Source organism: Rhinolophus ferrumequinum, chromosome 4 (genome assembly GCF_004115265.2).
Source record: "Rhinolophus ferrumequinum isolate MPI-CBG mRhiFer1 chromosome 4, mRhiFer1_v1.p, whole genome shotgun sequence".
NCBI lineage: Eukaryota > Metazoa > Chordata > Mammalia > Chiroptera > Rhinolophidae > Rhinolophus > Rhinolophus ferrumequinum.
Genome location: NC_046287.1, coordinates 96,824,963 through 96,840,696, shown reverse-complemented (window position 1 = coordinate 96,840,696; position 15,734 = coordinate 96,824,963). Strand labels below are relative to the sequence as shown.

Genomic DNA, 15,734 nt, shown 5'->3' with positions numbered 1-15,734 from the left:
CTATAAAGTGCTGTCCTTTTGTAAGTTAACCTTGTATTTTGCTCCCTATTAATTCTTATTCCAGTCTTTCATATTGTAATATCCTAATGTAAATAAGATTGCTAATTTTTAGGGATTCTGTTAGACTAAATAAGGTCTTAAAAATCCTGTGAGAAATAGGTAGTTACATTAGTAGGAGGACTTTGTTGCCGTTAACAGGTAGATAAGGGCGTGGGTCCAATGTGCATGTTGAGGGTTGCACAGCAGGTGGCGTAGGACCCCCAGCCTTTTGGTGTGCACCTGGTGAGTGGAGCGCCTCACTCGGTCCTAGGCGTCTCACTTCATATGGGCACTGTCACCTTTCTGCTCTGATAAAGCTTTGCTCTTGGCGTTGCTGTTGTATCAGTATAAGCCCCGTTCTGTTCTTGCCTGTTCTTACCATCGTCCACCCTGGTTTAGTAATGCCAAGCTGCTGGAAAAGTAAGAAAACTAGTTCTCCCCAAAGTTACAGGTTCATGAGTACAACAATACAGGGTGAGTTACTGTGTAAAGACCCATCCATTTAAAATATAACCACTTGATTTGGTTTGGCCTAAGTCACAGCTCATCCAGGTAATTGTCGTGTGTTGACTTTTCTGTACTTCAGACAAAAGTCCGGAGTAAACTAGGGGTAATATCTCTGGAGTTCATTTCAAGTTCCGATGATTATGGTGTCAGCTCTAGGATTGGACTCTTATTTCAGAGTTTGGAGCTCCCAGCATGATTTTGGTAGATGTGCCAGGGTGATAGGATTGTTGAGACTGGGGATTTGTTTTTGAGGCTACCAATGGGGGTAAGTCTTGTAGGTTTCCCTTTCCTCTATATTACGGAGGTTTGACCACTCGTTCACCCGTCCACTCATCATCCACCAAACACTATTACTACCTTTTTAAGGACAGGAATAAGTCAGTCCTGACTTTCAAGAAACTTTCAGGAGAAAGACATGTTCACATCTCAAGTTCTCAAGAATGCAGCATACTGCACTAACCAGTACATATAGACTGATACGTTTTTTCCTAAGAGAAGGTAAGTTTGGTGAGCAAATGATAAATAAGGGTCTTTTTTTTTTTTTTTTTTTTTTTTTTTTGGTAACTGCTGAAAAACAAGGTACTTGTCCCAGATGACAGAACTATCTGTGCAGCTTTTGGAAATGGAGTAATTTCATTTGAATGAAGCCTTTGCTTGATTGTAAATAAGAGGCAGAGTTGTAAATAGTCTCAGGATTTGTATTTAGAGGCCAAGAGGTAGCAGGTTAAAAACTGCAGTTAGGGATGTATAATTGAAGAAGGCAGGACTCATGATCTTGACAACCGTACTCCCATATGTGTGTAACAATTACTTTCAGTAGTATCGTCGCCAGCTCTTATAGATAATGATGCAAGTCGTGCGTTTCCTTTACTTAAATGGAATTACTTTTTAAATAGTATAGGTAAACACAAAGATGGGCAGTAGAGTACTGTATTCTTAAATATTATTTTTGGTGTATTTCTTGGTTAGGAATTAATTCAGAACGCAGAAGATGCTGGGGCCACAGAAGTTAAATTTTTATATGATGAAACCCAATATGGAACGGAAACGCTTTGGTCAAAAGATATGGCACAATATCAGGGTAAGAATCAATATTTAGGAACAAGTTTTATATACTAACAGGTGATTTTTACAGGTGATTTACAATACTCTGTTTAATGAATAGTCTAATTACCACTTGTACTTTACTTCTTGGCATATTTTACTCCACTTCTTTAGAAGTTTTTCTCTCCCATTGGTGGGCAGGTGTCTCTGCTAGCTGGTATTTTTAGAGAACAAAGGAAAAATCTTGAAGCTGAAAGTAACAAGCAATATAAATGCAGCTGACCCTTGAACAATACAGGTTTGAACTGCATGGGTCCACTTATATGAGGATTCTTTTCAATAAATAGTTGGCCCTCTGTATTCCCAGGTTTCTTATCTTCAGGTTCAAGCAACTGTGGACCGAAAACAGTGTTTTCGGTCCACAGTTGGGAACCTGCTAATGCGGAGGGCCAGCTGTGTGCCTTGTTCTGTGCCATTTTATAGAAGGGACTTGAGCATGTTCGATTTTGGTATCTGCAGGGGGATCCTAGAACGAATCCCCCACGGATACTGAGGGATGACTGAATGTTTTGGGGAGTCAAGTTATATGCAGATTTCTGACTGGGGGGGTGTTGGTGCCCCCAATCCCCACACTATTCAAGGGTCACTTGTACATTAACTTCTTGTTCTATTTAGTCAACTTGTGAGTGTTTTATATCATTAGCAAGACAAAAGGACACCCTTTCCATATATATAACACTTCTCTGAAGTAAAAAGCCATGCTTTTGTGTATTGTTTTCTGCTGTTAGGGTACCCTTGAAGTTTTGCAGTGGGGTGGAAGGAAATTTTGAAGGGGAGAAGGGAATAAGGAAAATGAAAGGAAAGACAGTAAGAGAACCATACCAATAAGCTCCTGACATCTCAGTTCTACCTACTCTTTGAAGTGTGGTGTTGAAAAGAATGTTTATAACGTTTGGTGCAGCTTTGAAGTCAGTAGGATGATTGCAAATGACTGTATATGATAGAAAGTTATTGAGAAAAGGGAGGATCAATTCACTTTCCTGGACATGTTTTTCAAGAGAAGTAAGTCATATATTTTTAAAAAGATGTTTTGTGATTTAGGAGGATGTCAACATGATTGTTAAATATTTAAACATTAAATATTTCGCCTTTCTTGTAGGTGATATTCCTAGGTCAAATTTGTGATATGAAAGTTGCATTTTTTTGTTCTGTAAAGAGATGTGGTGAGACAATATATCAGAGATTTTCATTCTGGTCCTAACTCCTGCTGCCTTGGTGATTCGGGGCAAGTCATCTCACCTTCATTGGTCAGGAGAGGAGTGAGCCAGTAAGGTTTACTGGTTCTAAGATTCTTTAGTGTAACTGTTGTTGAAAGACAGGTGTGGATGTGAGGAGCTTTCATCGAAGTCCTGGGCCTACCCCAGGCTGCCATGTTCTACATCTCTACAGGGCAGCGGGGTGTGGAGTGGCAGCTCTTACCCTCATACCGTGTTTCCCCGAAAATAAGACCGGGTCTTATATCAAGGTTTGTTCCAAAAGACGCATTAGGACTTATGTTCAGGGGATGTCATCCTGAAAAATCATGCCAGCGCTTATTTTCCGGTTAGGTCTTATTTTCAGGGAAACACGGTATTATTCAATGTGATTAAGCAGGTTACTGAGCCTTGCTTAAGTTCAGTCTGCTCACCCATAAAATGGTAATAAGAACAAAATCTACCTCCCAGTGATTTTGAGGATTAAATGAGATCATAGATGTGATAATGGTTTGTGTCTGGTGTCATACTAATATTAGTTATTAGTGTGTACTATAGAACCATAAAAGGGAGAGTGTAAAGAGATCCTTGAAGTATTTTGCTTCAAAATTCTACCTAATGTCTTCTATTTTTTGCTTCCAGCCTTGACTTCACCTCATTTAAAAAAAGTATTTGAAGCAAGATTATTTAGCTGAGTTTGTGCATAAGTATACTTAGAGATAGAATCTTTAAAGAGATACCTGATTAGCCTATTTAAAATATACTTGGACATATAAAAGCAGGTGAAAATGATCTTTGATATCTTTAACAAATGTTGGTTGGGGCCCTACACGCTCTTGTATATTTGAAAATGTCTTTCTCTTGTGTTCAGATGTGAATGTGGTCTTTGCTGGCATCATCTTGGTGGATTACAGTTTTTTTCCCCCTTTATTGATACCTAGTTTTGAAAATGAGAACTCTTGAGTCCAACTTAATTTTTGTTCCTTTTCATATAATCAGATGGCAAAGCCTCGATTCGTCAAATCAGTTGCTGAAGAATAAGAGATCTTACCCAGTTTCACATTTTACTAAGGATTTCAAGGATGTGGTTAATTAAGAGACAGATGCAGGTGAAGGCAGCGTGGAGACGTCTTGGACTCCCAGTGCCTCCTGGGTTCTTTCATGTGTGTTAGGACATAGCTTGGCCTCTAAGCGACGCACGCAGGCCTTCACTTAACACAAACGGACCTATTTCAGTCATAACACGTTCACGCTCTTCTCTGATAATTATGTAGCTTGGGACATTCTTAGGAAATTATGCCTCATACACCTATAAATTCCAGATTTATTTACAACAAGCAACCTTCTAAAAGCATCCACCAGATAAAGTCTCTTCTGCTAGTAAATACTAGTGGTGTGTTTACAAGATTTGGCTGGGTTATCTCTCTTGAATATTCCTTTTTAAAGAGGAGAAAATAGATTGCAGGCCTGCTGCTAACCCTTTCCTTCCCAGATCACCTTTTGTTTTTTCCTCAGGGTGTTCATTCTTTTCTTATCTCACTCTCACACCCTTTTGGTTAGGATAGATGTGGAGTATTTTAAAGTTGATCTCAGTGATGGAGACAGGAAGTCAGTGAGACTCAAGTAGATTGGAGCAAAGGCAAAAGATACAGTTTCTCACCTCATTCCAGGATGAGTATGATCAGAATTATACCTTGATTAAAAACCTTAAATAATAACTAGATTATGCCTGCCAGGTGCAGAAACCAGTTGAGAAGGCTGCATCTGGCTGTGCTGGGCTTGTGTGTGTACTGCCCGTCCTGACGCTGCTGAGCCAGGGCTGAGGGGACCTCGAACAGCCAATGGACAGGACACTCCGCTTCCAGGGTGTTTTCTGTTTTCCTTCTTTCTACTTGCATTGGTGTGTAGGATGGCAAACAGTTTTCACATGTTGGGAAACCGTGCAGCATGGGGATGTGAGGCAGAAATCCTTTTTCATGGGAAACACTTTTTTATTTGAATTTGTAAAAACAAGCGTCCGTTACTTTGTAATTGAACAAGTGTTTTACAAAAGCTGTCAGGCCGCAATGTTGTCCCGTTGACAGCGGGAGGGAAGGTGCGCCCTCTACAGGCCGGCAGCTCTGCTTCCTTGCTGGCTACCTGGAGTGTCACCTGCTGGATTGCTAACTGCCTCCCATGGACCTCCTAGTTATGTGAGTTGTTTTTTTGTTTTTCCGTTTTTGATTCTGGCAAGACGCCCACTGTCAGTCCCAGTGTTCAATGTTGTGAGTTTTTGAGGTTCTTGTTTCTGTGTCTTCATAGGTGTTTTTAATGGATGTTTACAGCAGGCAGAACCAGGCACTGCCTGCCACATGCCATTTTTAAACCAGCTGTAGGTAGCTGTTGGTATAAGATACTTATTTTATTAATACTCCTGTAATACGAGTATTTATTTTGTTACTAGTAAAGACTGACAGTACTATGTAGTACTAATGATTATGACAGTAATAATGTCTGACTTTTTAGGTGTTTTCTCTATGCTGGGTACTGCGCTGAGCCCTGCTTTGATTATCTCATTTGATCCTCAGCACTTCTTGGCAGGTGGATGCTGTTCTCATCCTTACTTTACAGATGACGAAACTGAGTCTTGCTGACCTTCGTTTGCCTGCAGTGTTGCAGTTGGAAACGGTAGAGCTGGGTCTGAGACCTCAGTTTACCTGCTCTAGAACCCACTCTGACCACTGTGTGCTTTCTTTGTTCCTCTAAAAAAAACCTCGACCTATTTTCATAGCCCTACTTTGACTTTTACAAATAGCAGTCACGCCATTTTATAAAACAAAGTATGGCCAACATCCCCATATCGGTGCTTGAATTTATAGACGCATGAGAAGAGGCTTCTGGGTGCTGGAATGTTGTCTGTAATTCAGGTGGATGGAGGTTACACAGGGTTTTTCACTTTGTAAGAATTCATCAAGCAGAGGCCTTAAAACTTTGAACTTCATTGTATATAGGTTATACTTTAGTAATTTTTTCAAATAAAATGTTAATTATTGTAAAATTATGATGAGTTACTATAGTTGAACATATTCAAAGAATATTACAGATTCTGAAGATCAGTCTCAAAAGTGGAGTTCTGAAAATATTTTGTGCAAAATTACAACTTTTTAAAGGAACTACATTGGAGACAGGATGGTATTATTCTGAAGTGTTTATTTAAAAATTTGTCACAGTAATGATTTTTAAAATTATGTAAGTAATGCCTTGCATAGAAAAATCAGAGGCTGCCAAAAACTAAAACAAAAACAAACACTTACAAGGCGATTATTAAGCTTGGTAAAGGATTACTGTTCTCCTTCTGAAATAATATATGAACAAGGTTTCTTTAGATAGCAAGTCTCCTTAGTACATTTACAGGTAATCCCATTTATAAAAACAAATTAAATATGCTATTTAGGAACACATTTTACAAAGTACTACACTGTAATTAATTTCCTTGTTTACCCCATGTTTTGGGTATTTAAGTACTACATCACTCTTAATTTTTCCTTTTTGGATTTTTGGCTAACAGTGCTATATTCCTTTTGCTGATCGTTTTTACCATTAATTTGTGTTTTTATTTTTATTGTGAAACCAATCAGAATTAGAATGCAGAATTCAGTCATTCCATTCACTTCTTTACATCTTCCCATCCAATAAGCAACTTTGTGCGGAGGAAGTTCTTGAAAGAACTGAACACCTTGGCGTACTTCTTTCTGAATACGTGCGTGTGCATTTTCACATCCAGGGGCAGCTCTGTATGTATACAACAATGCGGTTTTTACCCCCGAGGACTGGCATGGCATTCAAGAAATAGCGAGAAGCAGGAAAAAGGACGACCCGTTGAAGGTTGGAAGATTTGGAATTGGGTTTAATTCTGTCTATCACATAACAGGTACAATATTTGGCTTTTCAGTCTTGACATCGAAAGTTCTTTTAGCCTGTTTGTAATTTATTGGGTTAACTTCAGAGATGATATTGTTTTAAAAGGCATCTTTTCCAAATTCTTTGTTAGTGGCAATAAATATGTCAATAAAATATCAGTGTGTCTTGAGTTTTCAAGATACCATGCTAATTACGACTATCCTGAAGCTTTATCACGTGATGCTGAAAGTCAATGTTAGCACAGTGCAGTGGAATCAGTGTAATGTATTTTCATTTTATGTGGAGGTTGAAATGTAGCTCTTGAAATGCCTAAACAAAATTGGTACTCTAACGTATTTTACACTGAAAATGTTTGAGTGAAGCAAACTGATTCTCACAGATTTTCTTGTACATATTTTAATTATCATGAGGTTAACGAGGGAGGTGTAATATCTAATGGTATCGAATAACTGACAAAATAAAATTCTCTGACATGATTTGGGTTTCTCTACATTTTCTTCATAGAAGTTTTGCTCTTAAACTTAGGAGTATTTTAAAGATTACTTTGAAATCATATTTTGAATCTAGAAAGAATATGAGGTTTCTGGCTCACAGTTATAATAGGAAATACTTGAAACTTAGTGTTGGCATCTCTAAGAGTATGTGTTTATTCTTCCAGAATGAAAGCTCTTAGTGTTTACTACAGTTTGTGATAAAAAATTTTTTATGGAATTGGTCCTTGTTATGGTTTGGTTTCAAACTGTTTTTGCATTTTGAACTTGCAGGAGAAGGAGAGATTGACCTGGCAGACTTATAGCTATAGCTAGGGTGACCATATAATTTATCATTCACTTAGGAGACTGTGGTATATTTTCAGACAACTGGCCTAAATTCGGACTGCAATGGGTGAGTGGGACAAAGGGTCACCCTCAGTATAGCCCAATTTTAGTAAGCCTATTTTTTTTGTATTGCATTTACATTCTTACAATGTATTGTATTAAGTAATATTAGTTATATACTAAAATTATATTAAATCATTTTTGTGGTATTATATAACTATTATACATGAATATTAATGTTCATGTGTTCAGCTGTTTGCGAATTACCCCTCAGGTCTGTGACATATGACATGGGGACACAGATGTAGATTGCAGAAGCATGGAGACTTGTACAGGAATGAATTGTTTAGTTAGAGTCCAGCTGACAGCCAGTGTCTGCGTCTCCCTCTGAATTTGTTCTCCGTTTGAGAATGAGCGTGTTTATGTGGGACAGTATTAACTGGACTGCTAGTCTCTAATCTGAGGATTTGTGAAGGTCTTGGGTCATGCTTTAAAACTGTCAGGAGTCTCCCTGGCATAATTTCAGTAAAGGGAGTGTGAACACTGCTGACTGAGAGTATCTGGATCACATTGTTGATAGATTCAGTGGCTGGGTTGGTGGACATAACATTTACTACTTAAAATACCTGAGAGCTTAGGAGTTGCTGGTTGTAACACCGGGGTTTGCAGTTGATGACCAAAAATACCAAAGGTGGACTTCAGTGGAGTTGTATTTTGCATGAAGATTAGGTGCTATAGTCAGCATGGGAGGTGCAGAATTTCTTGCAATACAACACATCCACCACGTGTAGTTTTTCTGCCAGTGTTTAACTAACTGTCACTTTGTCTTTGGTTGAAGACCAGGTGAAGCAGTCGGTATCAATGTAGGGGCTGTGCTATATGAAAATATGTATAGAAGCACTGAACTTAGTAGCTTCCACGTGGTGAGGTGCTCCCAGCCTGAGGGCACGTCCACTCAGCAGCAGTGGGGTGGACACCAACCGAGGGGACTCATTTCACACTCGCTCGAGAACACGTGCTTACTGGGTATGGGCAGAATTGCCTGCGTTGTTAATTCTCTGCCCTGCTTTCTTCCCAGAATCTGCTCGTGAGGTTTTGATTCTGAGCATAGGGTGCAGCTCTGTTCCACCTAATTGGGTTCACATGGCTGTGGGAGCTGAGTGTAAATATCCAGATACTCTTGACATATTTTAAGTGTTTAGTAAGTGTTTGAAGATATATCTCAGGCTTTCACAATAGTCATGTAAAAATGTAAATTCTCTTTGCCTGGTACTTACTGAATCAAAAGAGAAATCATGCTTTTTCACGTTCAAAGAATTGTATTTCCAGAGCTAAATTTAGTTTTCTTTTAGACAAATCTGTTTTAGCGTCATTTTATGGCTCACGCTTTTTCACGTGTAACATTTTTATAGTAATTATAATTATCCATTAAATGTCAGAGTTGATCATGACTATTGAATTTTTCTTTACAGATGTTCCTTGTATCTTTAGTGGTGATCAGATTGGGATGTTAGATCCCCATCAGACACTTTTTGGTCCGCATGAATCAGGTCAATGTTGGAATCTCAAAGATGACAGCAAAGAAATCAGTGAACTTTCAGACCAGTTTGCACCATTTGTTGGCATTTTTGGAAGCACCAAGGAAACATTTATGAATGGCAATTTTCCAGGAACGTTTTTTCCGTTTCCCTCTTCGTCTGCAACCTTCGCAGCTTAGCAGTAACCTCTACAATAAGCAGAAAGTTCTCGAGTTGTTTGAATCTTTTCGGGCAGATGCAGACACGGTGTTGCTCTTCCTGAAAAGCGTGCAGAATGTCTCCTTACAAGTCCGAGAGGCCGACGGAACAGAGAAACTGGTGTTTAGAGTGACTGCTAGTGAGAATCAGGCCCTGAAACAGGAACGGCCGAATTCTATCAAGATTCTGGGAACTGCTATAAGTAACTATTGTAAAAAGATTCCAAGCAATAGCATAACCTGCGTAACATATCACATGAATATAGTTTTAGAAGACGAGGGTACGAAGGACACCCAGAAAACATCCTGGTTGGTGTGTAACAGTGTGGGTGGGCGAGGGATTAGTGGTAAACTTGATTCTTTAGCCGATGACTTGAAATTCGTCCCTCTCATTGGAATAGCCATGTCTTTATCAAGCAGAGATGATGAAGAAAAAGGAGCAACATCTGATTTCTCAGGAAAAGCATTTTGTTTTCTTCCTCTACCGCCTGGCGAGGAGAGTCAAACGGGCCTCCCGGTTCACATCAGTGGGTTCTTTGGCCTGACTGACAATCGCAGAAGCATAAAATGGAGAGAGCTGGACCAGTGGAGAGACCCAGCAGCCTTGTGGAACGAACTTCTTGTCCTGAATGTGGTCCCGAAAGCCTACGCTACTCTGATCTTAGATTCAATCCAACGCCTTGAGTCACCGGGGAGCTCTGGTTTGCCCTTGTCGGTTGACGTCATCTACAAGCTCTGGCCTGATGTGAACAGAGTCAGGGTGCACTGGCAGCCGGTGTTAGAGCCTCTGTTCCACGAGCTGTTCCAGAACGCAGTGATTTATTCCATTAGCAGCCACTGGGTCAAGCTGGAGCAGACGTACTTCTCAGAACTCGACGAAAATTTGGAACACACGAAAACTGTGCTCAACTACCTCCACAGCTCAGGGAAGCAGGTCGCCAAGGTACCAGCGAATCTAGCTGCTGCCGTCCAGCTCACAGCCTCCAGTGACAAGCCTGTGAGGAAGGTGACGCCCTCCTGGGTGCGGCAGGTGCTGAGGAAGTCTGCACACGTGGGCAGCGCTGAAGAAAAGCTTCACCTTTTGGAATTCGTGCTTTCTGACCAAGCCTACAGTGAACTGCTTGGGTTGGAGCTGCTACCTTTACAAAATGGAAATTTTGTTCCCTTCTCCTCATCTGTATCAGATCAAGATGTTATTTATATTACCTCAGAAGACTATCCAAGGTATAGATGCCACTTTAGACATACTTGTTTACTCCTAAGGAGTCCTCTGCCTCTGCCCACATTTAGAGTCCTTTCTTGTGAAATTCATCAATTATTAATGCAGATTTTATAGTTAGGAAGACTTTTGCAGAAATACTTGGTTAAAATGTGGGAGGATACATGTTTACATTCTAAAGTGAAAACACATTCAGATGTTTTATCAGTTAAAAATTTATCCAAGCAGATGTTTTTTTTGGGAATTTGAATAATAAAACACTGAAAACAATGGTTATAAAGTATAAATAATAACTACGTCAGGTTAGTCAATAATGAATTATTTTTATGACATTTAGTTTAAATGAATTAAAATACTGTATTAAGTAATTCTTTAGAACTGAGGATGTGTCTTAACATTCAGGAAATAAAATTAGTTTTATTCTGAGATGTTTGGATTATTTCCGGATTTGGATATGGTGTAGGATGCCCTCATGTTTTAAAGTGAAGCCTCGTTAATATTTGATCAAAAAGTATTGCAATGTGATTTGATGTGTATGTTATGATTTATGTAAAATAGTATCTTTAACTGGCTTGAAATTATTGGATTTTAGAATCGTTAGTAAATTATAATTACTGTGTTCTATTCTCTTTTTAGGTCCCTTTTCCCAGGTCTTGAAGGAAGATTTATTTTGGATAACTTGAAGCCTCACCTTTTAGCTGCTTTAAAAGAAGCTGCCCAAACCCGAGGTATTATCGTTGTTTAGTTTTGTTTTTTTTTTTTAAGTAAATAAACCTATTTTTAAACCTATTCTTAAAATTTTAAACAGTTTTTATAAGTTTTCTATTTAGTTGAGCCAATATGAAATTGTCAGTAGTTACCCATTTTAGACCGATAAGTCAACAATTTCACATGGTGCAACCTAATGTAATTGTTATATTTTAAGATGTTTTAGTACTGGATTCTAACATCTAGAAGAATCCAAAGGTGATACTGTATTTAAAAATCTCTCCTGTCATAGTATGGTGGTATACATTTATGGAAATAATTTCTTACACCTGCACAGTGCTTTACTTTCAATCCTTTCCCATTTGTTTTTTCATTTGAGCCCTTGGCCTCATACATTGTAGCGTGGGTAGTAGTGAGGACAGCTGTTGTCTCAGATTGCACAGATGAGGAGAGAAAGAGGTTGAGTTCAAGGTCATCAGCTGATGTGTGCCTGGAGCTCAGGTCTTCCACTTGTCAGCCTTGTTCTGTTGCCCATACCATCCTGCCGTCCCCAGTTCTGTGTGGTTGTGTTAGGTCAGCTTCAGGGAAATGCAGAAGATAAAGTGAACTCTGCCACAGTGTCAGGAGAGGGGACTGCAGGGGTCTTAGCAAAGGGTGGGTGTCCTTTACTGAAAATTCTTTTTAGGAAAAGACAGAATGGTTTTGGGGGAAAAATCACCATGATTCTAAGTTTAATATTATCTTACAACTTTTGCAAGCATCCTTTTCCTTGTAAGACTCCCAAAACATTTTTCCCGGAACTTTCTCTAAGTTAGATATTGGGCTGCAAAATTCTGGATTTGTCCCACTGGTTAAGGTTGTAAAGCATATTCTTTGTGATGTATCTTATAGCATGTGTTGTTTCCTTTTCAAAGATAATGATTAAAGGAAAAGTTACTAATAATTGTACATATTTATTCATTGAAATATAAGTGAAAGGAATTGGAATGGGGGAGGCAAATTAAGGATGGAGTCCAAGTGAGACTAAAGAAAAATGAGTATGTAAATACTGTTTACCATAAGGAATCTGTAACTATGAGGTAGTGACTGTGGCATTGATCTTTCCGGTACGTGGGTTACTCACTTAATTGGGAATTGTCATCCTTTTTTGGGGGAGTCTAAACATGGATTCCTATAACTCTGCCATTCTTTGCTCCAAAGTTTTAGAAATCCTTATTTTTCAAATTTGTTATTATATTCTGGTATAAAAACTTTACACTGAAATATAATGCACATACAGAAAGTTGTACATATCAAAATTTTTATAAACCGAACACACCTAGTTCAAAAAACAGAAGATTGCCAACACCCAGTAACCCTTCTCATGGCTTTTACAGTCACTCCCACTCAAGGGTGACTGTGATCCTGACTTTTAATAAGCATTGACTAATTCAGCTAGTTATTGTAGTTTCTCTAAAAGGAATCATAGAGTATGTATTCTTTGTATCTGCTTCTTTTACTTTTATATTTGTGAGATCCATTGAGGTTGTTGTATGGAATTGTAGATCATTCTTTCTCGTCGCTGTGGTATTTCATTGTGTGGTGTATTACTTTCTTTTGAAGAGAATATTTTTGTTAATGGCCAATAGTTTCTGAGGTGGATATGGATTTAGGTTATGGATTTTGGTTAATCAGCCAAAAGTTATTCAGAACCAAATCAGGTAAAAAGGGTGGAAGGCCAACACAATAATACTGCTTTTACTCACAAATTTTCAGATACCCTCTGGCATAGGGCTTGGCCATGACTTGTTTTTCTAGCCTTGGTGGATGCAAGTACTCGTTGCTAGTTTTTAGGGATGAGTTAAATTTATATATTAATTTAGGCAATTTGACATCTTTACAGAGTTGAGTCTTCCCACTTTGTATGTCTTCATTTTCTCAACTATTGTGGATTCTGATTTGTTATTCTGGGATTCTTCCATAGGCACCATGTTTTGTTTCTGGTTTTTAGTTAATTTTCTTTGAACTATTACACTAGATGGGATAACCTTACTGTTTCTGTTTGTCACCCATAATGTGTGCTTGGTTCTCCCAGAAATTGTCTTCATGGCCACTTTTAAAAAAAAAAATTTTTTTTTACCTTGATTTAAGTGTTAGGCTACCATTCTTATGATTATTTTATAATTCTTTTCAATATATTTATTTAGCTTGATTTGTCATGGGTAATTGACTCCTTGGGCACCTTCCTTGTTATTTTTTTTATCATTAGTTGCAGACAGAAATTAGTTTTTGATATTACTTTATTGCCATGAATAATTTTTAATACTGGGGAGCATTATAATGTAGGGACTGATGGGGACCCCAAAAAAATGACCCTTGCTTCTCTTTCCTGAGATCTGAGTCAGTGAAGATATGCAGAAAAGAGTCTAGCAGATAGATGTCAAAAGTCATCCCTGTATTACTGATAATTCTGGTATTGGAGACCTGGAATTGGAGATCAACTGCACTTCCACGGTTGAACTCCAGAATTAAACAGATTAGCTGAACTGTCCAGTCACAGGCAGCACTCGGTTAGCACAGGCTCCCCTCACGGGGGCGGGGAGGCCCCTGCACAGTGGGCCCGGGCGGCCCTGCATAGCAAAGCGCGGAGGGGCTGTCCTTGAGGGACTTCTGAGCAGGCGCAGATTCTGTTTACCAGTCAGACACGTCATGCCGCTCTGGTGGTGTGGTGTGGCTGGAGGGAATTAGTGAGTGTGGGAGAAGGTGGGCCAACAGGGTTGTATTTATAGAGCTCCCTTCATATGATAGGAAACATCACAAATATCTAACAACATTTCATATTTTTTGCTATAAATAATGATTACACGATTGTTCTGTTGATACAAGGCACTGTGGACTTCTATTTATTGTCAATAAAAACTGGCCCGTTTTAAAAGGACAGTTGCATAAAATTGAAATGTGAGGTCTCTCCCCCTAACCCCATGGGTACTTCTCTAATTCCATAGTTCAAGCAAAGTCGGCCTCACTATTTGATAGTTCTGCCTTTCACTTGTATCACATTTAAAATCCTGAGATAAATGTTAAGTTACTGCTTTTATTTTCACTCTTTACCTCTACTGCCTCTTTCTCATTAGCAATTAAACGCATTTCAGTCTTTCTCATTTTGGGGAAAACGAATAAACCTTGACTTTGATTTCCTTTCTTGCATTCTAGAAAGAGTAGCGTATACTTATTTTCTACACAGTAGGCCCCGTTATCCGCGGTTTCACTGTCTAGGGTTTCAGTTAACCCTGTGGTTGAGTAGCCGTCTCAGTTCCCAGATAGACTGGCAGTATCCCAGGCCTTGTACTCAGATAGCCCTTATTTTACTTAGTGATGGCCCCAAAGCGCAGTAAAGCTTTTTGCTGACTTTCGTTTTTCCTTACTTTCTTTGAGTATACTCATGGACTCCCATGCATGTGTGATCACTTCCGTATCTTCAGTTGCCACCCCAGTCTCATGCGAGGTAGTGTAGTGGTTACAAGCCTGGACTTTGTAGTCACACAAATCTGGGGCTCAGACTTGACTCCTCTAGTGTGTGACTTTGAACAAATTACCCAACCTTCCCGAGCCTGTTTCTTCATCAATAATATGCTAATATAGTAACCTCCTTTCATTAGAGTATATTTGAAGTCCTTAAGATTCAATTACATAAAATGCAAGATTGCTTTATTACAAGGTTAATGAAAGAAGAATAAGGGTTGAGTGGCGGATGGCAGGCAATCACAACTTACTAATTGAATTTTATCCAATTTTGCGTTATCACAGTAAGGCAGATTATTGCAAAGCTTTCTTGTAATATTGTATTCATAGTAGGCATTACTCTGGAGATCAGATGATATATACTAATATACTATATAGTTTAACACAATAGCTGGCACATAATACATACTGATACAGCTGTTATCATTTTGCACTTGGAGTTCATAAGTATCTCACAATCAACGTTTTCACTTGAGTCCTCATCCTCTCTCCAAATCTGTTTCTCCTTTTGGGTGACCTTATTGAGAAAGGTACTCATTATCCACAAAGTTGCTCAGGAATGAATACTCAATTTTTCTTTGTTCTCCAGTTTCCAGGTTCTGTTGATTAAGTTTTCTGCAGCAGTCCCTTTTTCTCAGTGCACCACGTGGCTGTGGGTGGGCCCTACATCTCCATGGCCTTGTGCACGGCAGCCTTTGCAGGGGTCCCCCCCCAACTGCTCGCGCTTCATCCCATCATGCCGCTCCCCTGTGGAAAGTCTTCCAGTGATACCAGTTCTCTCGGTATTGTGTTTGTGTGGAAGGCTTTCCATGACTGTGAACTTGCCACCTCGTTGGCCGTGACTCAGTGTCCCTCTTCTGTTCTCCCAAGCACTTGCAGATTGATTAACTCGAGTGCTCCCTTAATCTCCTGAGAGCAGACTCCTGTGAGCTGTGTCACCACCATGTAGCAGTGCCTACTCCAAGGTGGGTGCTCAGTAAATTTAGTTTTTTACTGAACAAAGGTTTTTT

The 15,734-nt window shown here is 39.2% G+C and overlaps 1 protein-coding gene across 1 annotated transcript in view; it reads left to right on the top strand.

Moving 5' to 3' along the window:
* The window catches only part of SACS (sacsin molecular chaperone), an 83,846-nt gene that overhangs the window by 48,007 nt on the left and 20,105 nt on the right, over positions 1 to 15,734 (top strand). Inside the window, 5 exon segments of the mRNA XM_033104216.1 lie at positions 1,516 to 1,627; positions 6,607 to 6,753; positions 9,034 to 9,236; positions 9,238 to 10,520; positions 11,152 to 11,243. Coding sequence (XP_032960107.1) covers positions 1,516 to 1,627; positions 6,607 to 6,753; positions 9,034 to 9,236; positions 9,238 to 10,520; positions 11,152 to 11,243 — 1,837 coding nt within the window.